This window comes from Grampus griseus, assembly GCF_964374135.1.
Source record: "Grampus griseus genome assembly, chromosome: 2".
NCBI lineage: Eukaryota > Metazoa > Chordata > Mammalia > Artiodactyla > Delphinidae > Grampus > Grampus griseus.
Window position 1 is genome coordinate 117,438,660 of NC_139018.1, and position 23,333 is coordinate 117,461,992.

At 45.5% G+C, this 23,333-nt stretch overlaps 1 protein-coding gene across 1 annotated transcript; it reads right to left on the minus strand.

Annotated features, from left to right (window-relative positions):
• Positions 1 to 3,567: 3,567 nt before the first annotated feature.
• Positions 3,568 to 22,312, minus strand: SNUPN (snurportin 1). The gene is made up of 9 exons (XM_082647172.1): positions 22,195 to 22,312; positions 18,852 to 19,014; positions 16,833 to 16,980; positions 11,724 to 11,828; positions 11,388 to 11,484; positions 10,155 to 10,252; positions 7,155 to 7,229; positions 5,629 to 5,709; positions 3,568 to 4,168 (listed from the first exon to the last, which is right to left on the minus strand). Exons 2-9 carry the CDS (start codon positions 19,007 to 19,009, stop codon positions 3,845 to 3,847), a joined length of 1,086 nt encoding a protein of 361 aa, XP_082503298.1. The 5' UTR covers positions 19,010 to 19,014; positions 22,195 to 22,312; the 3' UTR covers positions 3,568 to 3,844.
• Positions 22,313 to 23,333: the final 1,021 nt, after the last annotated feature.

Here is a 23,333-nt window from a genome sequence, read left to right on the forward strand (position 1 = left end):
GGAGGGGCTTCCCTCCAGACTGCATTCTCATTCCAGTTCATCATTTCATTCACTCAGCAAACATATATTGGTACAACAAGTAGCAGGCATGATGCCAGGCACCAGCGACCTAAAGATAAATAAGACAAGGTCCCTGACCTCAAAGTGCTTACAATCTAATAGAGGAAGTGTGCAATAAAGAATTTAACCTTGGGGCTTCCCTGGTGGTGCAGTGGTTGAGTCTGCCTGCCAATGCAGGGGACACGAGTTCGTGCCCCGGGCCGGGAAGATCCCACGTGCCGTGGAGCGGCTGGGCCCGTGAGCCATGGCCGCTGAGCCTGCGCATCCGGAGCCTGTGCTCCGCAACGGGAGAGGCCACAACAGTGAGAGGCCCGCGTGCTGCAAAAAAAAAAAAAAGAATTTAATCTTGCCCAAAGAGAGGCTGACCTTTGCCCTTGGTTCCTGGTAAGGAATCTCTAAGCCCTTGGAATGTCCTGCCTAATAAAGGTGTCTTTGTTTGCATGGGGGTCTTTTGCCACACTAGATAATCCAGTAATGTGACTAGGAGGGAGGGGGACTTTGGACCACATGTTATCAGCTAGACCCCAGGAAGGGCTGGAGATTGAGGTTGGCCAACCAGTTCTGTGTGACCAAGTCCAATAAAAAACTTTGGACACCAAGGCTCAGGTGAGATTTTCTGGTTGACAATACTCCATGAGTTTTGTCACACAATTAGTAGGAAGTTTAAAGCTGTCCATGACTCCACTGGGAGAAGACAACTGGAAGATCCATGTTTGAAACTTTCCTGGACTCTTCTCCATGCATTTCTTCCCTTGGCTGACTTAAATCTGTTTCATTTCACTGTGATAAACTGTAACTGTGAGTAAAACAGTTTTCAGTGAATGTGTGAGTCCTTCTGGTGAATTATCAAACCAAAGAGCAGTCTTGGGGACTCTCCGTAACTTTGGGAAACAGATGTGTAGTGGGATGGGGAGGGCACAAAGATGAGAATGGCTAATTCTACCTGCAGAGGTAAAGTTTCAAACAGGTATCTGTTTATTCAACAGATGAGTAGGTATATTCACCAGGTGGATAAAATCAGAGTGAGAAGGGATGGTTTTGGGGGGAAAAAATATGAAACACGTGTGTTTGTACTGTGAACTATAAAGCAGCATCACTAGAAAGGAGGCAGAAAAGGAAGCAAGGTATTTTATGAGACTAGACGGATACACTAAGGCCAGGTCATGAAGAAACTTGCATAGCAGGCCAAGAAGCTTCACATGTGCCCTGTAGGCGAAGGGAAGTCCTTGAAGTAACATGATCAGATGTGCATTTTTAGAAAGGATCACTCTGCCAGTTGTGACAGGGGTGGATTGGAGCTGTTGGGGAGGGGGGAAGACTGGTGGCAGGGAAACTGGTGGCAGAGTAAGAGCCTCTGGCAGTGCTGCAGAAAAGAAATGATGAAGACTTGAATTAAGGCCTAACTACTTACCAGTCAGTCTCCCAGTCACTTAAAACTCAGCATGTCCCAAACTGAACTCATTATCTTTCCCCCCAGTCCCCCTCAATTATGTTCTTCCTGGGATTCTTGTCCTTGTTAATAGCATTTAGTCACCCAAGTTAGGAACCTAGGAATCATTCTGATGATTCCTGTCCATTTCTTACCTTTCATAGCTAGTGAGTCACCATGTCCTTAGGTCCCACCTCTTTCTTCTCCATTTCCTCTACAATCTAAGTTATGAGTTAACATTAAAATAACCAATATCCAATCCCAGAAACCTATAACGCAACCATATTTGAAACAGGTGGCAGGAGGTGACTTTATAATTCGCAGAGAAATATGACCAAGAGACATATTCTATTCAGTGATGATAAATAATACTGGCTCCTCAGTTAAAAATATAAGAGCACTCCCCTGAGATACAGCCTTCAAGCTACCATTCAGCAGTATCAACTCGTGCATGGTGATAAGTTTGGCTAATATGTTCTTTGGTTCATGCATCTGTCCCCAGAGAGTGTTCTTTGGGGAAGTAGTCCTTCCAGACCGATTATTTCTGGGCAGAGCCCAGACAAGTCTCTACTGATACTAGCATGCACATCTCCTGAAATGATACAGTTGGCTGCTGAGAGCAGACTAGAGCATTCAGAAGAGACTAAACCTTTAAGCAGCCTACAACAAGCTTTTTGGCAAGAGGAACACAATGTTTCTATTGCAGAGTTGACCTAAATTCAGGAAAGAGCTTATTGATATAGGCACGCTTAAATCTGCAGCCAGCTGGGTCATCATTGGGTAGGGGAGGAAGGGGTTTCTTCCTTCACCAATTTTACAGAGTCAGCCCGAGCAGCTCTTTAAGAGCCCAACACTGAGGCTAGTTCCAATGGTGTTCTGAATTTGTGTAATGAGGCTCTGCTTAACCACAACTTCTGCCCGGATCTGTTCCCAGAACTAATCAACACAAAGAAACAACTGCGTGTCAGACAAGATCTGCCCTGGATCCCTCTGAAATTTTGTCCACAGGATACTAGTACTGCTGGAGTGGAACAGTGAAGTCCTTTTCTCTTGTAAGAGAAGTCCTAGAAAAGTGGAAAGTAGTATGGGGAGCAGATTGAGGCCACGGGAAATGGGACACATTTCCTGAACACAGAGCAGAAACTGGTTGGTGTTAGACGCCATCTTCCACTCCCACAGCTGCCAAAGAGCTCTAGTTCACAAATCTGAATGGATCCTGCCTGCTCAAAGCACTTCATCAGCTCCCTTTCATCCATACGTAAAACCCAAAACCTCTGCATAACACACAGGCCATTTATGATCAGACCCATCTCTTTCCAGCCTCCTTTCCCATAGCTATCCAGCCCTACTTGACAACTGAGCCATGCTGAACCGACTTCAGGTCCCAGAGCAAGTCCTTCCCAGCTCTGGAGGGGTGCATCTGCACACCCTCCTGCCTCTGTGAGAAACTCCTGCCCTCCTTGTCTGCAGAGCACATTTCTGTCCCTCCTCTGAGCCTCAGCCCAGCTTTGAACTCCTCTGTGAAACCTCCCTCTGCTCTTCCCAGCATCCCCCCACACCCCATGCTCTATGCCCCTTTCTGCACTAAAGCAATCATCCCACCATCTGGACCCACTCTAGATGCTGGTGGGTTTATTTTCTCACTGGATCGTGAGCTCCTCAAGGGCAGGGATGAAGTATGGTCCCTCACCATAACCCACTCTACATAAGCACAAGGCTTATCTTCTGGAAGGTGCTCAAATGTTGGCTGAAGTAGTGAATGAACTCCATTTGCATTTTATCTCTGGCTGTGTCTAAACCAAAGAAAATCACACTTGTCTTCTCAGAAGAGGGAACATATTCAAATACCAAGAACTGCAGTTCCTGGTAAGACCTTTGAGAAAATGACGTTACCAACAGCAGCAACTGGAAACTCAGCAGAATGCTTAAGTGCTAAAAACAGAGTGAAATGGGCCAAGACTTGAACAGTCATGGTTTAGGGGGCCTGAAGGGGTAGAGGTGGGGGAGATTCCTGACTATCTAAAGTTTAAGAATCACACACACACAAAAATAAAATAAATAAAGTTTAACAATCACGAACAACTTCTTCCGTAAGAATTACATATATTTACATTGTGGATCTGAAATACATTTTCACAGGAGTTGCTGCTCAAATGCAAAGACTGCCCAATCTGGAAACCTCCCCCAACTGTTAAAGCCAGCACTTCAGATAGGAGATAAGCTGTTTCCAGCTGGAGTGGCTTTAGAAAGTCTGCTCTAAAATGAAGTCATCTTGTTCTCGTCACTGTCCTCCTCCCCAGCCTTCCTTCTGGGACCAACCCCCCATCCTGTGACTCCCAAAGGACGCTGCCCTCTCTAGTTATCCATGAGGCTCCCTGGGTGCTTGGGGCTATGGGGAGGGCTCTTCAGCTTGGGGGTAGACAGGTGCTCCAACTCATAGCGTCCATTCTCAGAGGACTTGTGTGTGAGTATCTTCTTTATTCCCTCCTTCTGGCTCCTCTTGTGCTCAATAATCTGCTGGAGCTGGTACCCAGCATATTCTGGCTTGGCAGTCAGCGGGCCAGCTGGCACAGCTACGCCAAGAACATCTGACACCATGTAGGGGCGCAGCCAGCCCACCAGAGGAGTGCTTCCAGGGCTATAGTGGGTCTGCTTGTGGTAGAAGAGAAGCCCATCTACCTACAAGAAAGAAAACCAGGGATCAGAATGACTTCTGGGGCCACATGTTTGTAGGAGACCTATATGCACTGGGGTAGCTCTTGTGGTCCAGCTCTTTTTTCTGGGTCACTGCCAGAAGAAAAAGAGTCTTTGCTTCTCACACATGAATTTCTCTAAAAGAAGACATGGCCTAGAAAACTAAATTTTAGAAAATAAAAACATAAAAAGTACTTTCCCGTTTACAGCGTGCTTTCCTACCTACTATTTCACCCTCTTACCCACCATGGAAGTGTCTGGGAGATGAAGCTGCTCAGACTCAGGGAGTTCTGGAGCCTCCCTCAAACACACAGTGAGTATGAAGCAGAAATTCAGCTTGAACCCAGGTCTTCTCTCCTCAAATCCCATTCACTTTCCACCACCCGGAGGTATCTGTAGTAGGGGATGTGCTCCACACCGGGAACAAAGCCGGGGGACTGGACAAGCCCCTCCAAGATGCTGGACTGCTGAGTGCAGGGGAAACAGCCTGTCAAGAAGCCCTGCTCCCCAGCCATTGCTGGCTGCCTAAACCTCCCCCTAAATTGTCTGTGAGCTATGTTCTGGGAAACTCAGTTTTTCTCAACGGGAAGACCTCCCACAGTCCCATATGTTCTTTTCTGTGATTCAGTGACTCATCTCTAAAAAGCATTTATTGTCACTGGGGCATAAGGGTTATAAACAAAGATGGTGTTCTTACCACCTTCTTAACTGACTCCCAGAAATGAAGGCAACTCAGCCTTTGCCATTTCATCATTTGGGAAGCTGTGATCCTTTTAGCAAAATTATATCCAGTTCAAGCAAATACTTGCAGGTGACCAGGCAGAATTTTAAAGGGTATCATGGGCAAAGGAAGTCTGCTTGTAGGGTAACTGCAGGTTCTGAGGATGACCAAAGACTGCCCAGGACTGAGGAGATTCTGGGGAGGTGAGACTTTCAGGGAAGTCCTGGGCAACCTTGGACAAGTTGGTCGCCCCACTGCCATGCCACTGCTCAGCAAGCACTGCCATCCCTGGGGACCATTTGCTCTTCGGAGGAAGGAAGGATTAGGAATTCACAGCCCTGCAGTCTGTCAGTCACAGAAGCCCCAGCTGTGGCAGTCAAACAAGGGGCCTCGTTCTCTGGCTTGTAGCAGAAAGAGGCACACAAGAAGGACCTAGGAATGGAAGCCTCACCCCTCTCTGGGCCTCAGTTTCTCCATCTGTAAAATGAGGGAGTTAGATGAGCTGTCCTTTCAAGGGCCCTTCCAGCTCTGGCATTCTGACTTATCTGGCAGGGTGGCACTGAGGCTATGAAGGGCCACGAGCACATCCTTTTCCAAGAGTCAGCATTTAGCCGTTTTCTGATGCTTTGACACAGCAAAGTCAGAGGCTCTCTTAAGACTGTATAACCAAGTTTCCCTGTGTCCTACAATCAGATCAGAGCAATAAAAACAATGGTTTTGTTACCTCAAAAGGGAAATCCATAGACAGCACCTTACACAGGCTCTCAGGGGTACAAGGGAAATTCTTTAGCCCCACAAATTTAAACTAAAACATAAATTAGAACAAAGAATTAGTACATGTTACAAACAATATTGGTTCCAGCAACTGAACAGCTGTATCAAAGAAGAGAAGTTTTCAGTCTCATCCTTCCCTACCCACTCCCCTCTACTTATCCTCTGAATTACTAGGTCAGGAGTTCTCAACCTTGCTTTATACAGGAGAACCATCTGGGAAACTCTTAAAAATTACTCATGCCCAAGCACCACCCCGAGATTCTGACTGAACTGCTCTGGGGTGGGATCCAGTCTTTTTTTTTTTTTTAAGCTCTCCAGTTGATTCATGCAGTCAGGACTGAGAACCACTGCCCTGTGCTAGGTTTAGAGATTCTATGTTATTCTCCCAGCTCTATGAGAGTTGCCCCTAATGAAGGACTGGTGAAGCCCCTTTCACACCAGCAAAAGTTTTTACACTTAAGCAGTATACCAAAGTGATTAGGACTATGACAACCTCTGAGTCAGATTGCCTAGGTTTGAATCCCAGCTCTGTCAATCATTTAATCTCCATATGCCTCCATTTTCCCATCTGTAAAAAGGGATAATAAAATATCTACTTCATAGGATTGTTATGCAAATACAATGAGATAGTACATGTAGCACACACAAAAGAGCATCTCAGAGAAAGTAGTACCGATGTTCCCTTTCCTCAGTGCATGTTCTTCTAGGACCTTATTGATAACATCACTGGAAGTACTGGTCCCATTTATTGTCCTGTAACTGGTTACTCAGTTGCTTTTAAAAATGCTGTAAGCAACCCAAGCAAATGCCAGTCTACAGGGCTTAACTAATAAAATGCAATGGAAACAACTGTCCCATATTTAATCACTGAGCGAAGAGCCAAGACATTTGGGTTATCATCCTGGACTATGGGACCTTGGGGAAGGCAGTCCCTTCTCTGAGCCTATATACTAATCTATAAACAGAGGGGACTGACTAGATGAGGTCACTCTTAGCTCAGATGCAAAGGCAGAGGTTCTCAAAGTGTGGTCCATGGACCAGCAGTATCAGTTTCACTGGAGAACTTGTTAGAAATGCAAATTCTCAGGCTTTACCCCAGACCTACTGAATCAGAAATTCTGGGGGTGAGGCCCAGGAGCCTACGTTTTACCAAGCCTCCAGAGGCTGCTGATGCAGGCTGCAGTTGGAGAATTCTAAACAGTGTTATTAATAAAAACAGTTATTAGCATTTTATACCAACCACTGTTTATTGAGTGCTCACCGTAAGTATTATGCTAGAAAGACTTGTATATTTATATAATTTGGTTCTTAGAACAACCCTGTAAAGTAGGTATTATTAACCCTATTAAACAGATGAAGAAACTAAGGTCAAGTAAAGATATTAACTTAACCTGGTAATTGTTAAAGCGAAAACTGGAATCTAGATAACTGTTAAGTCCATACTTTTCCCACTGCAATCCTAACACCAGGCCTTACGGGATTGAGCTTGGTTTTCTCTCCCAGTCCTTCTTCTGGTAACTTTGAATGCATCCAGTAGAATCGGAAATCAGTCTGCCAGAGAAGAGAAAGGGAAAGATTAAAAACTGCTCACCTCAAACTCTAATACGAACAAAAACACCCCATTCTAAAAAGGTACCTGATGGTCAAAAGGTACAAACCTCCAGTTATAAGATAAATAAGTACTAGGGATGGAAAGTACAACACAATGACAATAGTTAACTCTGTTGTCTGGTATATACATGACAGTTGTTGAGAGTAGATCCTAAGAGTTCTCATGGCAAGGGAAAAAAAACATTTATTTTTTTCTTTTCTTTTCTTTTTGGTATCTATATGAGATGGTGGGTGTTAACTAAACTTACTCAGGTAACTACTGCAAAATATATGTAAGTCAAATCATTGTGCTATACACCTTAAACTTACAGTGTTGCATGTCAGTTTAATTTCAATAAAACTGGGAAAAAAAGAGCCACCTGATTTATGAAGACCTAAGCCCTTCTCTCACCCTCATTTCCCTTAAAACACTGCCATAAGGTCAGGAAGATGTTCATAAAATCTTTAAATGTTTTTTCCTTAAAATCCAATAGAATTATTAATAGTAGTAATGCCAACATTTATCACTGAAGGCCTACTATGTCTCAGGCTCCATGCTAAGGACCTTACATACATAATCGTATTAATCCTCAACCATCCTCTGAGAATTGTATTATTATTATCTCCATTTTACAGGTGAGGACTCTGAGGCTCAGAGAGATTACATCACTCACCGAGGTGCACACAGAAATACTATGGGACCAGGACTCACCAACTCCAAAGCACATCACGTTAACCTCTGTTTTATTTTACCTAAGGATTAGAAACTATATAGCTGTAGCTTCACATAAACTACTTTATTCCAAATTACTATTGATCTAAATTACTGATACATATGCTTCTGTTGTTATTTAGGGACTTTTCTTTCTTTTTTTTTTAATTTCCAAAACCAAAAATAAAAAACCCACAATCTTTTCTTTATATTGTCAAAATATAGGTGGCTTTAGTTATCAAATTTGTAGGTTGTAAATGCATGTTATGAAACATCCTTCAACAGAATTATAGGAGAATATGTTCCTGATTGAATTTTAATTTTTTAATTTTTTTAATTTTTAAAAATTAATTAATTAATTTTTGGCCACATTGGGTCTTCGTTGCTGCGCGGCCTTTCTCTCTCTTTTTTTAAAAAATAAATTTATTTATTTATTTATTTTTGGTTGCACTGGGTCTTCGTTGCTGCCCGTGGGTTTTTTCTAGTTACGGTGAGTGGGAGCTACTCTTCGCTGTGGTGTGCGGGCTTCTCATTGCGGTGGCTTCTCTTGTTGCGCAGCATGGGCTCTAGGCATGTGGGCTTCAGTAGTTGTGGTTCGTGGGCTCTAGAGCACAGGCTCAGTAGTTGTGGTGCACGGGCTTAGTTGCTCTGCGGCATGTGGGATCTTCCCAGACCAGGGCTTGAACCTGTGTCCCCTGCACTGGCAGGCAGATTCTTAACACTGCACCACCAGGGAAGTCCCTCAATTGAACTTTTGAGTTCTGAGTTTTAGGCTTGGCTCTGCATTTGGGCAAGGTACTTAACATCTGTGGCTCTCAGCTTTCATATCTAAACGATGAGGAGTAATAACAATAGTACATACTTACTTTTTAGAGTTGTAAGGGATTCAATGAGATCATGCTCACAAAGTGCTTAGCAATGCAGGTCTTGGCTATTTTTTTGTTGTTGTTTTTGTTTTTTTATCTTTTGGCCACACCGTGCAGCATGTGTGAACTTAGTTCCCTGACTGGGGATTGAACCCATGGCCCCTGCATTGGAAGTGCAGAGTCTTAAACTGGACCGCCAGGGAAGTCCCTTGGCTATTATTTTTTGAATGAGATGCATGCTAGAATTCTGAAGTACCAGCACCTAGCACAATTTGGAAACCTAGCTTGGGGTAATGGCTACAGAAAGAAGCAGCCTGTGGTGATAACCTGTGATTCGGACACGTGGGCCTGCATGAGAATCGCCTGGAGGTTTATTAAAACGTAAGTCTCATCCCCAGAGTTTCTGATTCAGTAGGTCTAAGAATTTGCATTACTAACAACTTTCTGAGGCCACACATTCAACATTCTGAGAACCACTATGATAAACTAATTGACAGGGAGCATAAAAAACCCACCACTTTAAAACTGGGACAACGATGGGGAGCATAGGAGCAGAGATGGACCCTGTGGGGTGACCTAGCCTCTCTCTGATGACTGCGTCTGTCACTCGAAAAAATCACCAATCTGAGAAAAATGTTGTGGGAAGGTGAAACCTAAGGGGAGAATATTGACCTAGCCTCTCTCTGATGACTGCGTCTGTCACTCGAAAAAATCACCAATCTGAGAAAAATGTTGTGGGAAGGTGAAACCTAAGGGGAGAATATTGGGTGGGGGGCCTCTCCCCATTTGGAAAATCTCCTTCCAAAGCTAACCCCTCAGATATTCGAGGCCTTACGGTCATACCAAGGAGGCCCTGACATTTTCAGGGTCAAGATGTGGTTGGTGAAGAGTGGAGGTGACAGAAGTCTATTTGATGGTGCTTAACATTCCACCTTCTCTTCCTTGTGCCGCCTGCACAAGGCAGCATCCCCTTCACCTGCAACCTTCCCTGCCAGCAAGCCTCCCACACTCTGGAGAGAGCGGAGGGGGCGGTTACAGCTTCTACGAAGTCCCAGCCTACCCTACACTCTGTTTCTCCTTCCTCCCCTCAAGAATTGCTATGCTTCCCTTAGTTCCTCCTACCTCTTTTTATAAATGAAGCTAATTTAAACACACCCAAAGATGCAAGGAACATTAGACAATGTTCTTGATATACCACATCCTGTACACACCAAGAAGTTGGTCACGTACTAAACACACATGCTGAGCCACTTTCCTGGGAGGAGAGGAGAAAACAGGAGAAGACTTGAGGGGAGTATCAGTCCTTACCTGGCAGTCATAAAAAGGGTGTCCCCGCCAGCACATCACGTCCAGAACGTAGTACGTCTGGTTCACCTCACTGTAAATGCAGTCCAGAATGGTGTAGTCTGGAGACGCAAAGTAGAAAGTCAGTACAGGGTACCCCTTCCCATCAGGGTTCCCTCCACCACAATCTGGGGAGCCCCATCTTAGGGGCTTGGGAACTGAATCCAACAATCCTCAGTGCTCACGGCAAGCACCGGCACTACAGGACAAAGTTCTTCACAGCCTTTTCTGGCTACCTGGCACAGTCTAGGGGTGACCTGAGGTATGACAGCACAAGAAGGATCAAGGCAATGCCAAGTGTGAACTCTGAACCTTTAGAAAAACTGGGACATTTACTCACCTTAGAGAAGCTCAAGTTTGAAGGGAAGTAATCTTCCATTTTAGTTTACAATTACTTTTTGAGTTCCTAACACAGGCACTGTGTTCTGTGGGGAATATTAACTATAAGTAATCCCTGCCTTTAAGGAAGTTACAATCCAGTTAAGGAGATAAGATGATTACAGAGGAAAGAACCAAGACCTGAATTATACAGCATAAACTAAGAAAAACGAGAGTTCCAGAAAATGCTTCATGGAAGAGATGGGATATGAACAATCTTTTGGGATCAGAGGACTAAAATAACAGGGTAGAGGGGAGCTGGGAGCGCATTTCAGGCTCGAGTAAAAAAAGCCAATAGAGGTCTCAGAACAGAGGACAGGAATAACCACCAGCAGAGCCTGGGCAGACAGAGGTGAAAGAACGGTTCTGGCAGCTCTGCCAACTCCTCGCTGAATGACCCTGGGCAAACTTTCGTGACCTTAGTCTCCCTGGCTGGGCCCAGGTGGGAGGAATAAGCTAAGATTAGGACACTGAGAAAGGAGAAAAGGGAATTCGGCAGGAAGTCGCAGCAACAGTACATTACATTTGGCCTTCTGGGGGTCCTTTCCCCAGAAAACGGCACCTGTCATCTTGTGATGGAAGTCCATGGGAAAGGTGCATTGACTTTAATTTAGGGGTTTATTGCCCAGCAGGCCTCACAAGTTGCAACTATTCTGCTACTGAGGAGGCCTGACCTTGAGGGAGAGCCCAGTGGGCAGGATATTACCTGTGCGCAGTTTCAAAAGTATGCTTTTAAAGTGGGTCTTTAAAACAACTAACTAAGCAACTAACCAAGCACTGATTATAAAAGTTAATAAACAGTCAATTGTATGTAGGTACCTTTTGTTGTTGCTGAGTTTCGCCTGTTGCCTCCTGGCAGAAGGGAAGAAAAGCTGCTGACGCAGTAGCCACTCTTGGTGTAGGCACTGGTAGAGCCCTGTGTGGACAATTACCATTCTTGTCAGGCATCAAGGTCTCCTTACCCTCCTGCTTCCACATTCTGCAGGGGTGCCATCAGCCCAAAGATGGCTCTCATCAAATCCCTCCTGCAGGAAAGCGTTTCAATCCCCATGGCAGGGACAGCTGCTGTGGCAGATGAGGAACACAGAGTGTGCAGAGAACCCCTCCCGCCACAGGCCAGGCATGCTGGTGCCGGGGGCAGGAGCAGCTACTCACCCTGGAGGCCACAATAAGGGCTCTTTTTCCAACAGGGCACACGACCACAATCCATTCCTGACCCAAATCTGAAGGGACGTCAATTAACCACTCTGACAGCATTAACTGGGAACACAAAAAATGGTGTTAAAAATCAACAGGGCTGTGCTGCTCCCATGTTTACAATGACAAAGAATTCACGTCCTATATATATAATAAAAATACATGTAAAAGAATGAGAACAGAAAAGGGTGACAGTGGGACCTCCACCCCACTAGCTCTTAGTAGTCAACTCATCTCCTGCTCACTGTGAACTTCAACTTCTCACCTTCATTATCTGCATCCATATCCATTCTTACTACTTCACCTCCTGTATGGGGGGATGGGACCCTCTATCTTTCCTTACTTTGTCCACCCACCTACCACTATCACAACCATTATGTTCCAGGGGCTATACCTCAGAGATGAATCAAGTCCCTGACCTTGAGATGCTCTAAACTAGATCATTTCCCAAACTAGTGACCCAAATACTATACTAAAGGATGTTAGGAAATCTACCTTAAATTTTTTTTTAAAAAAAGGGCTGTGGTGAAATGAATTTGAAAAAATTTACTCTTCCATTCATCACTAGTCCCTCCCATCTATACAAGACTTTAGCCTATCAATTAATACTTCCCACTGAATCTCTCATCTCTCCCATCTCTCCTTCCCCTTAGGCCACAAAATACTTAACCCCTAATCCTCAAAACCAAGGCAAAAATGAAAACCTTTTATCACTCTACATTTCTATTAAGATATTCCACGTTCCCTCTTTTTTCAACTACTTCGTATTTCTTTTTTTTTTTTAAACATCTTTATTGGGGTATAATTGCTTTACCATGGTGTGTTAGTTTCTGCTTTATAACAAAGTGAATCAGTTATACATATACATATGTTCCCATATCTCTTCCCTCTTGTGTCTCCCTCCCTCCCACCCTCCAACTACTTCGTATTTCTTGCTGCTGCCTTCCCACCCACTCTGACACCCGCAGTCCAGATTTGCTACCTCACAGCCCCACTTGACCTCCTTGCAGCCAAGTACCTCTATTTCCTCACCTCCCCCTCCTTCCTCTACTCCTGGTGTAATGCTGCCAGTCACATCCTCCTCCTTGACACATGCTCCCTTGGTCCCATGACAGTACTTTTCTGTTTTTCCTCCAAACATTCCTCCACACACTCCCCCAAAACATGTAGATAATCTTCAGGGGGCTGTTTTAGGTCCCCCTTTTCTTTTCTCTTAGATGCTGTTCCCCCCGTGGGGGTGGAACTCATCTACTTCACTTGTCATTTCTAAGATGATGCCTCCTAATTCTCTCTTTTTTTTTTGTTTTGGCTGCGTTGGGTCTTTGTTGCTATGTGCGGGCTTTCTCTAGTTGTGGCGAGTGGAGGCTACTCTTCATTGCGGTGCACGGGCTTCTCATTGCAGTGGTTTCTCTTGTGGAGCACAGGCTCTAGGTGCACGGGCTTCAGTAGTTGTGGCACACGGGCTCAGTAGTTGTGGCTTGCGGGCTCTAGAGCGCAGGCTCAGCAGTTGTGGCGCATGTGCTTAGTTGCTCCATGGCATGTGGGATCTTCCTTGACCAGGGCTCGAACCCGTGTCCCCTGCACTGGCAGGCAGGTTCTTAGCCACTGCGCCACCAGGGAAGTCCCCTAATTCTCTTCTTTTTCATCTCCAGACTTCTTTCCTTTCCTCCAAACCTATATTTCCAGCTGTCCATTTGCTATCTCTTTCTCTGTTGGTCCTCTCTGTACCTTAAACTCAGCATAGCCGAAACAGAATTCACTGGCTTCTGTTGCCCAAGTACCTCCCATCCCTGAAACACCCACCCTTCCCCTTCTGCGTTCTGTGCCCTGTTAATATCATCACCTTCCTCTCTGTTATTCAATTAAACCCAAGGCATAATGAACACTCCCTTAAAGAATAATAGTAATACAACACCAAAAGCACAAATGACGAAACAAAAGATAGATAAATTAGACTACATCAAAATGTAAAACTTCTGTGCTGCCAAAAACATCATCAAGAAAGTGAAAAGACAACCCACAGAATGAGAAATATTTGCAAATCATGTATCTCATAAGGAACTTGTATCTAGAATATATAAAGAACTCTTATAACTCAATAATAAAAGACAAACAGCCCAATTTTTAAATGGGCAAAGGATTTGAATAGACATTTCTCCAAAGATATACGAATGGCTAATAAACACATGAAAAGAAGCTCAATATCATTAGTTACTAGGGAAATGAAAATCAAAACCATGAAACACCACTTCACACCCACTAGGATGGTTATATTCAAAAGGACGGACAATAACGAGTATTGGCAAAGATGTGGAGAAACAAACTCTCAAACATTGCTGGTGGGAATGTAAAATGGTGTAGTCACTCTGAAAAATAGTCTGATAGCTCCAGAGTTATCATATGGCCTAGTAACTCCACTCCCAGGTATATACCCAAGAGAAATGAAAACATATGTCCATGTAAAAACATGTAAATAAATGTTCATCGCAGCAATATTCATAATAGCTCCAAAGTGGAAACAACTCAAAAGGCCATCAACTGATGAATGGATAAACAAAATGTGGTATATCTATACAACAGAATATTATTTGAAAAGACATGAAAAGGAATGAAGTTCTAACACATGCTACAACATAAATGAATCTTGAAAACCTTCTAAGTGAAAGAAGCCAGAAGCAAAAGGATGTATCTCATATGATTCCATTTATATGAAATGTCCAAAACAGACAAATCCATAGAGACAGAAAGTAGATCAGTGATTGCTGGGCCTGGAGGGAAGGGGAAATGGGGAGTGACGGCTAATGGGTGTGAAAATATTCTAGAATTAGATAGTGGTGATGGTTGCACAGCTCTGTGAATTACTAAAAAAATACTGAATTGTACACTGTAAATGGGTGAATTGTATGTTATGTGAATTGTATCTCAATATGGCTGTTTAAAAAAATAGCAGTAGCAGCTAATACTGTGGGGCATTCATTATGGGCTCTGGGCTAGGTATTTAAGGTACACTATTTCATTTAATCCTTCTAACAATCCTATGAGATAGGTACTATTACGATGTCCCATTTTACGGATAAGAAACTAGAGACTTAGACTGGTTAAGTAACTTGCCCATGGTCAACACAGAGCCTGACTTTGAGGTCAGTCCATGCGACCTGAGCTTAAACCCTTACCCGCTTCTCATATTGCCTCTCCTAGCCATAAATTCTGTTCATTCCACCTGGCAACATCTCTCATACTCATGACCTCTTTTCCTTCCCACTTCCACTGCCCTTAGCACTCATCAGATCTTTTAGCAAACCTAAGCCCCCTACCACAGTCTCTCTCTTCCAGGCCTTTCTACACTGATGTGGTAGTCATCACATGAAGTCCCACCTCTGCCTCTGGCTCAAAAAGTCTCGGTGGTTCCTCACAATCTAGACCCAGAGTCTAAAACCTTGTACATATTTCTGCTATATTCCTCCCCCTACCCTATGTTGCTCCATCCTCACACACACTCTGCACACCCCTCCTGAACACATCATATATTCTTCTCCCACCTCTGGGCTCTTGCTCAGCCTGATCCTGCGGCCTGGAATGCCCTGAAATGCTCTGTACCTCCACCTGTCCTACCCATGTTTCCAAACTGTCTCCTCTTTCATTAAGCTTTTCCTGATTTCACAACCCTGCTTCCTTCTCTGTTGGAAGTTAATTTCACTTTCTTATTGCAAAAACCATAATCTACACTTATTAGAGGAGTGCATGGGCTATTTCTGGCCCATGTCTATCTTCCCCTGAGAATAGCCTAGCTTAACATAGAACAGGGCCTTCAACAATGCTTGCTTGGGGGGGACTTTTCTGGTGATCCAGTGGCTAAGACTCCACACTCCCAATGCAGGGGGTCCGGGGTTCAATCCCTGGTCAGGGAACTAGACCCTGCATGCCACAAGTAAAGATCCCACATGCAGCAACAGAGATCCTGCGTAGTGCAACTGAGACCCGGCGCAGATAGATAGATAAATAAATGTTTTTTAAAAAGCCAACATTCTGTTTTAAACAAAAACAAAACAAAACAATGCTTGCTCGGGACTTCCCTAGTGGTGCAGTAGTTAAGACTCTGTGCTTCCACTGCAGAGGGCATTGGTTCAATCCCTGGTCAGGGAACTAAGATACCGCATGCTGTGCAGTATGGCCAAAAAATTTAAAAAACAACAAAAAAAACAATGTTTGCTCAACAGAATTGTACTTTATCATAGAAGATGTCTGTGCTATATTTGAGGCAGAGAAAGAGGATGGGAGTGTGTGCACCCAGGAACCATATTCTTAAGGTGGGAGAGGATTCTGAAGTGACAAGACACTTGGGTTATAGAGAGAAGTATACAATAGCAGGGTAGACCCCCAGCCCCACTCAGACACATGCCCTGCCTTCTGGAGAATAACTGGGTTGCCTAGAGCACTGGACAGTCTCCATGCCTGCTTCACCTATGGCGCCACAAGCCACACTGATTTCCTCTCCGGAATCAACAGGCCACTTAGTCAAGTTTGTTATAGCGATCTGTTGTTTCATGGCCTCAACCTCACCTAGGCCAACTGGCTGGCCTGGGGTGGCTAGGCAGGCTCCCAGTATTCAAGGACCTCCAAGCTCCTACCACCTGAGTGTGAAGACCCAAGGCTGGCATGTTAGTCCACCACTTGGGAAAGACTACCAGCTTGGGAGGTGGGGTGGGGGACAGTGCTGGGCTGGGCAGGCCTGATCCAAAACGGCTGTATAACGGCTAGTAAAGAATGGCGTCCGCTAGCATATCAGTAGCTCAGGGGCTTTAAATGCAGCAGGCCGGAAGCCTTTGCTAACAGCATGGGGTAATGATTCCCAAATCCACTACCCAGACTCTATCAGTGACCCCTGTCAGCACACAAAACTGTAAGTCACCTCTTTTCATCTCATAACTTTTATGTACATCAGCACTTTCGTTGCAGATGCTATTCCTTCTTCCTGCCTCATCCTCCTCTTTAGGGCAAGTAAAGAGCTTTGACTGCACAGTAAAGGGAGCAGGACCAGCTGCGCCTAATCTTCTCTGGAGCACTCACTTGATTAGCATAGCGTTTTGGTAACTTCTTGCCAGTGTCAACGTCCATTTCCTCATCATCTTTCTTTTCTTCTTCTTCCTCACTCTCCATCCCTGTCCAGTCATCTTCAGCGAGTCTTCTGGCATGGTTCACATAATCCAGCCGCTTTCTGAGAAAAGAAAAGGCATAAGGACAGGTCTTTATGTCTTATAGGAAGACACCCTGAAATGTGACAGATGTAATTCAAAGTCTCCAAATTCAAGAGCAACTTGGGAATTGTGGTGGGGTAAGAGATGACAAAATTTCCTTTGTAAGCCTTAACTAGTGACCACCTCCTCACAGATCCTAAATAGGAAACCCCCTCTGAACACACTCAGCTTTCCTCAGTTTCCTAAGAATAGGCAAGGTACAATATTTAAAGGAATTCTCAGGGTTCGCTAGTGGCTGATCCTACTCCTACCCACCCCACCCTAGACTCCCATCTCCACCCCAGGTGAGAGCTGACACTTCCCTGCCTGGCAGATATACCGTCTGAAGGCTCCCAGGGATTGCAGAGAGGAAACACCGAGATGCTGTGAGAAGTTTGAGACAAGGACAGCTTCTGGGACTTTCTGAGGAACAGCCAGACCTTTTTGCAGTTCCTAACTTTCAAAAAGGCCACTTAGAAAAAACTAAGGAAATCTGAGTAAAGAAGTATGGATTTTAGTTAATAATAATGTATCAATATTTGTTCATTAGTTGTAACAAGTGTACTATAAGATGTTGGGAATTCCCTAGCGGTCCAGTGGTTAGGACTCGGCACTTTCACTGCCGCGGGCCCAGGTTCAATCCCTGGTTGGGGAACTAAGATCCTGCAAGCTGCTCAGCGTGGCCAAAAAAAAAAAGAGAGAGAGGAACTTGACATTTTGGAGGGAGACTTTTCACCACATACTCTTTTTTAAAAACACTTATTTATTTATTTATGGCTGTGTTGGGTCTTCGTTGCTGCATGCGGGCTTTCTCTGGTTGTGGCGAGCGGGGGCTTCTCATTGTGGTGGCTTTTCTTGTTGCGGAACACAGGCTCTAGGCACACGGGCTTCAGTAGCTGTGGTGCACAGGCTTAGCTGCTCCACGGCATGTGGGATCTTCCTGGATCAGGGCTCAAACCCATGTCCCCTGCATTGGCAGGCGGATTCTTAACCACTGCACCACCAGGGAAGTCCCTTCTCCATATACTCTTTTATGTATTGTGAATTTTGAACCATACGAACATATTACCTATTCCAAATTAATCACAATTTTTAAAAACTGGGGATCGGGGGAATGCGTGATCTGAGAATGTAATCTGCAAGCAACCCAGAGGCCACAGGGAACCATCTCTGCTAAACACATCTAGTGATGAAGCAGTGGGCAAAATGCAGCTGTCGATAGTTCCTCCTAATCCTTAATTCCTTAACCAGAAGAGGCCTGTGTTGCACTGAGAATAAAAGGATAGGCCCTGCCTTCAGAGCAGCCCATCCTCAAACACTCCTATCCTGCAATCAATCTCTTTCCCTGTTTGCTCATCTTGGTATTGAGACCGAAGTGTATGGAACACATTTCCTCAGATTCCCTGTGGAATTGTCTTGAATTCCCAAGGGCTCCACAGAAACATCTGGGCTGAAGGAAGACAGGAAGCCCACACCAAAGCTGGGAGTCAGACTGCAGGAGAAGGCACACAGGGAATGTGGGGAGTGGAAGTATGGGAGTGGCTTTCACAAGTCCCTAAACTACAAAGCTCAGTACTGCTGCCAGGAAAAAAGAAAAGAAAAATTTAACCAGAGAGTTGAGCTTTTGCTTTCAAACTTCAGTCTCTCCCTACTCCCTCATTTTTCCCAAGCTCTGGGTGTAAAGGATGTCTACCTCTGCCAGGATTTACCCCTCCCAACCTTGTGGGCAAGAAGAACAACCTACAAAGGGTCCACTTTGAAGGTGGCTCTGTAGAGACAAGCCTGGAGCCTCCTGAATGGTTCACAGCTCCCAGCCTACAGAGAGAAGCCAAGGAGTTAAAGTATCCCTTACGATTTCTGCAGTTCCAGTAACCGGCGGCGCCGCTCACTCTGCTCCAAGGAACTGTACTTGGACTTGTACTGGGACAGGCGGGGGTGTGGGGCAGCTGTGCTGTTCAGATCTTGAGACACAGAAAAGCTACTAGCCAGGGCTTGACTCAGCTCTTCCATCTTCCCTACAAAGGAAAACATCAGAAAATTGTTCAATCGTTTTGTATCACCTTTCGGGTACAGGCAGTTATGGTGTAACATGATGGCTACATTCCTAAAAAACCTCACTTAATCCAAAATCACAATTATTTCTATGGGAAAAAAAAAAGAAGTTAAAGGGTAAGTGAGTTACATATGAGCAGTAATGTTTTTCTCGCAGGTATTTTAATAATGAGCATTTTGATAGCTCTGAGTGTATAAACTTCAACATCAATCAAATTCACCTTGTGATTGAATCTAACTTTTGCTCTTTGTCATCATTCACCAGGGACCCTGTCATTAATTCCTTCTTACAATCATTGACATGCAGTGAAGTAATCGATCATCTAATTTTTTTCCTGAATAGTTCTAAAAAGCTGTTACTCAATAACTAATGTAATTTTCTTAACATTTTTTTTTTTTTTTTTTTTTTAATGTAGGGCTTCCCTGGTGGCACAATGGTTAAGAATACACCTGCCAACGCAGGGGACACGGGTTCGAGCCCTGGTCCGGGAAGATCCCACGTGCCGCGGAGCAACTAAGCCCATGCACCGCAACTACTGAGCCTGCGCTCTAGAGCCCACGAGCCACAACTACTGAAGCCCGCGCGCCTGGAGCCCGTGCTCCACAACAAGAGAAGCCACTGCAATGAGAAGCCCGCGCACCACAAGGAAGAGTAGCCCCCCTCACCGCAACTAGAGAAAGCCCACACACAGCAACGAAGACCCAAGGCAGCCAAAAATAAATAAACTTAAATAAATAAATAAAATATGTAATTTTCTGATGCAAGTTTTATCTGATTGGCTGTTTAGTTCTCCAATAAATGCCAACTCATATCAAGAAAATTTAGTTCCAGGAGAAGTACTGGTTCTGGAGCCCAGGGAGGAAGACAAGAGGAGCCAAAAACCCAAACCTGGCAGTTACTTTCTTGCTTTATAGCTTGTTTTGTTTATTTGCTTGTTTGGGGTGGGCAGAAGGAAGGTTTCAGGGCTACCTATGCAGGACTCATTTCGAAAAGAGCTAAAATATGTAAGGCTGCCTCCCAGTTAACACCAGCTGCTCTAGAAAATGTGAAGGACAGACATGTGGTACACTTGGGAGACAGAGAGTAAATCATATTGGAGACAGACTACCAAGGGCCACCCTAAAGAACGGGAGTAGAGAGAAAGATGTGAATTCACACTTCACTCACCCTTCCATGAATGAAGGTATGAGGTAGCACAGGAGCTCACCTAAAGATTAAATGTGCACCTCAAGGAATTCCCTGGCAGTCCATTGGTTAGGACTCTGTACTTTCACTGCCAAGGGCCCAGGTTCAATCCCTGGTGGGGGAACTAAGATCTCACAAGCCGCCACGGCCGGAAGAAAAAAAAAAAAAAAAGTGTGCCTCAGACTGCAAGAAAAGAGGAACATTTGGGAGAAATTTTATTCACACACCTGGGCTGGCCCAACCCTTCAAGTTCTAGTATAAACCAGAGGGTACCACCAGTGCTTAAACTCCACCCCAGTCCAGGTCCCAATGCTCTGAGCCTCAAAACCAACAGGTTCATTGCAGAGCCTCCACAGTTAAAAATACAACTCTATGGGCCTCTACTTGGCAAAGAGTTATTTTCCATTGCGCATTTGAATTCAGATTTTCTTTCTTAATTTACAGCATTAGATTTTTTTTTTTTAATGCCCGCACCATGCGGCTTTCGGGATATTAGTTCCCAGACCAGGGATCAAGCCCCCAGAGTGAAAGCGCCAAGTCCTAACCACTGGACCACCAGGGAATTCCCTAGATTTCTTTTTTCTAATTTGAAAGGAACTTTTTTTGTGTGTGTGGTTAAAAACGCATGACATAAAGTTTACCACTTAACCATTTTTTTTTTTTTTTTTTGTGGTACACGGGTCTCTCACAGTTGTGGCCTCTCCCGTTGAGGAGCACAGGCTCCGGACGCGCAGGCTCAGCGGCCATGGCTCAGCGGCCATGGCTCACGGGCCCAGCCGCTCCGCGGCATGTGGGATCTTCCTGGACCGGGGCACGAACCCGTGTCCCTTGCATCGGCAGGCGGACTCTCAACCACTGCGCCACCAGGGAAGCCCCATTTAACCCTTTTTAAATGTACACTCCAGTTGTGTTAATTACATTCACATTGCTGTGCAATTTCCAGAACTCTATTATTCTTGCAAAATGGAACCTTTATACCCATTAAACACGAAAAAAACAGAAACAAAAACAAAAAAACCCACCTTTTTAAAACTTAAGATTAGCATATTATGTGTGGATTTGAGGCGTGTCTTAACATGTATGTTATGCAACCGGGGTGGCCATTCGTAGTTGAGGCTGGGTGATGAGTACTTAGGATCCTAAATGGTATGCTACTTTCTGTATTTTCCTATACCTTTGTGTAAGTTTGAACACTTCCATAATAAAATCTTTTAAAAATTCATTATGTCTTCGTCTTACCAAAGTAATGACCCAATCTAAAATACATTTATTAGGCCTCATCGTGCTTTATCTCGGTGTGGGTTCATGCTCTACCAAGAAGCATAAAATCCTTCTTAAAACTGATGCCTTGGATACTGGGGCGGCTGGCTGTACCTCCCTTTATGGCTGTCCTTGGCTGGCTCCTGCTCTTTCAACCCATTCTTCGGAGGATGATGACTCCAAGGGTTCTGACCTGGCGGTCTCAAACTCCACCTGTATCCCATTTCCGACCCACCCAGGCCCCTCCCCCGAGCTCCAGACTCCAATTGTCCCCCGCTACTGCCTCTTCCTCCTCTCCCTCCTCCTCCCCCTCCGGGGGCGCCCCGCCTCGAATCCCCCAGCCAGGATCTAGGCCTCCTCAGCGTCTCCCACCGGGCTTCAATGCGGCCGGGGGAACTGAACTCCACTCGGCCGCCCTCCCCGCTACAGGCGCGCACAGCTTTTCTCTATGGATGGGGTCATCTAGGCCTTGCATGATTCGCCCCTCCCCCACAAAGAAAATCCCTGAGGGGTCCTGGCCCGACAGCCTGGAACTGAAGAGTGGAAGCGCGCCCAAGGAGAGGCCCCGGCCTCGCTCTGCCCCTCCAGGTCATGGCTCGGGAAGCCGGGAGTGTGCAGCCGGCCACAGAGAGTTACAGCCGGGCGCCCAGGGTCAGTTCAGGAGCCGGCGGGGCCCAAGCTAGAACCGACGACTCACCAAGCCGAGGTGACAATTCCACGCGCAGCCGCCAACGCCGCCGCCGGGGGCCGACCAATCAGCTGCCTTTAGAGAGCCGGCCCCGCTCCCTTGGCCGCCGCCGTGCCGCCGGGCTCACCCACCTAGTGCTGGGAGTTTCCGGCTCCTCCGGACGTAGAGAACGCCGGGAGTTCTTCCGCGGTTCTGTCACGGGCTTGCGGTTACTTCCGCCCTCAACTACCGGGGTTTTTCCAGTCCGGCCGGGCGGGAGTCCTCCTTCTGCTTTTGTGTTGCTACCCTCCTGCAAGGTGACTTGGCCGGGCCGAAGCCTCACTCCTGGGCAGAAGCTTCTCCGGGTTACTTTCGCCAAAAGCTGGAACCCCGGTCTCGTGGCCGGGCGTTCAAGGCCCTCCAGGCCCTGGATCCTGCCGCCTCCCGCAGATACGCACAGTCCTTAGGAGTGCACCAACGGTCCGCTCCCTCTCCCGTGACCATGCTTTATACGGGAAAGCGCTGCCTGAATGACGCCCTCCCCCGCCCACACATACACCCACCACTAAGTCTCAGACAATTAGTCGTCCCCTACCCATTCGCCCCTTAGAACACTGAAAAGAAACCTCGATTACAGCCATTTGCTCGCTTTAGGAGTTTCTCTTTCCTTCTCGCCTGTGGGCTTGGCAATGGTAGGGACCTGGTTTGATTCCTGCATCCGGCACAAGGCATGGCTCTGGTGAAGGAATGAATTGGTGCGAAGGGTGGAGGGAAGCAGCCGAGATTTACGAACTTAATAAAACTGGAGAGCAGCCTTTGTGGGCTAAGATTGAAGAGATGCAAAATAAAACTGTGAATAGCCATTTATTGAATACTTACATTGAGGCAGACCCCGTGCTTTGCATGAATTATCTTATTTAATCTTAAAATAGCACAAGAAAGTAGAGACTAAAGCTCAGAGAGGTTAAGCAACTTGGCCAAAGTTACACGGCTTTTGAGCCAAATATTTAAGTTTGCTGCATGTCTGACTTACAGAGAAGTTGGATATTACAATACCACACTACAGAAACAACGTACACAAAGTTGGCACATTTTGAGTCCAAGGTGTGGACTTGTTGCATATTTTATGTACATGACTCCGTCCATTTGGAGGTCAGATTGACAGGGAG

Bases quoted from the DNA above. Each gene is read 5' to 3' on its own strand.
- SNUPN (XM_082647172.1), bottom strand. From the start codon at position 19,009: ATGGAAGAGCTGAGTCAAGCCCTGGCTAGTAGCTTTTCTGTGTCTCAA. The intron at 11,829-16,832 runs GTGAGTGCTCCA...TTGTGTTCCCAG, and splicing joins CAAAACGCTATGCTAATCAA to TTAATGCTGTCAGAGTGGTT. The intron at 7,230-10,154 runs GTAAGGACTGAT...CTTCTCTGGCAG, and splicing joins ACCCTTTTTATGACTGCCAG to ACTGATTTCCGATTCTACTG.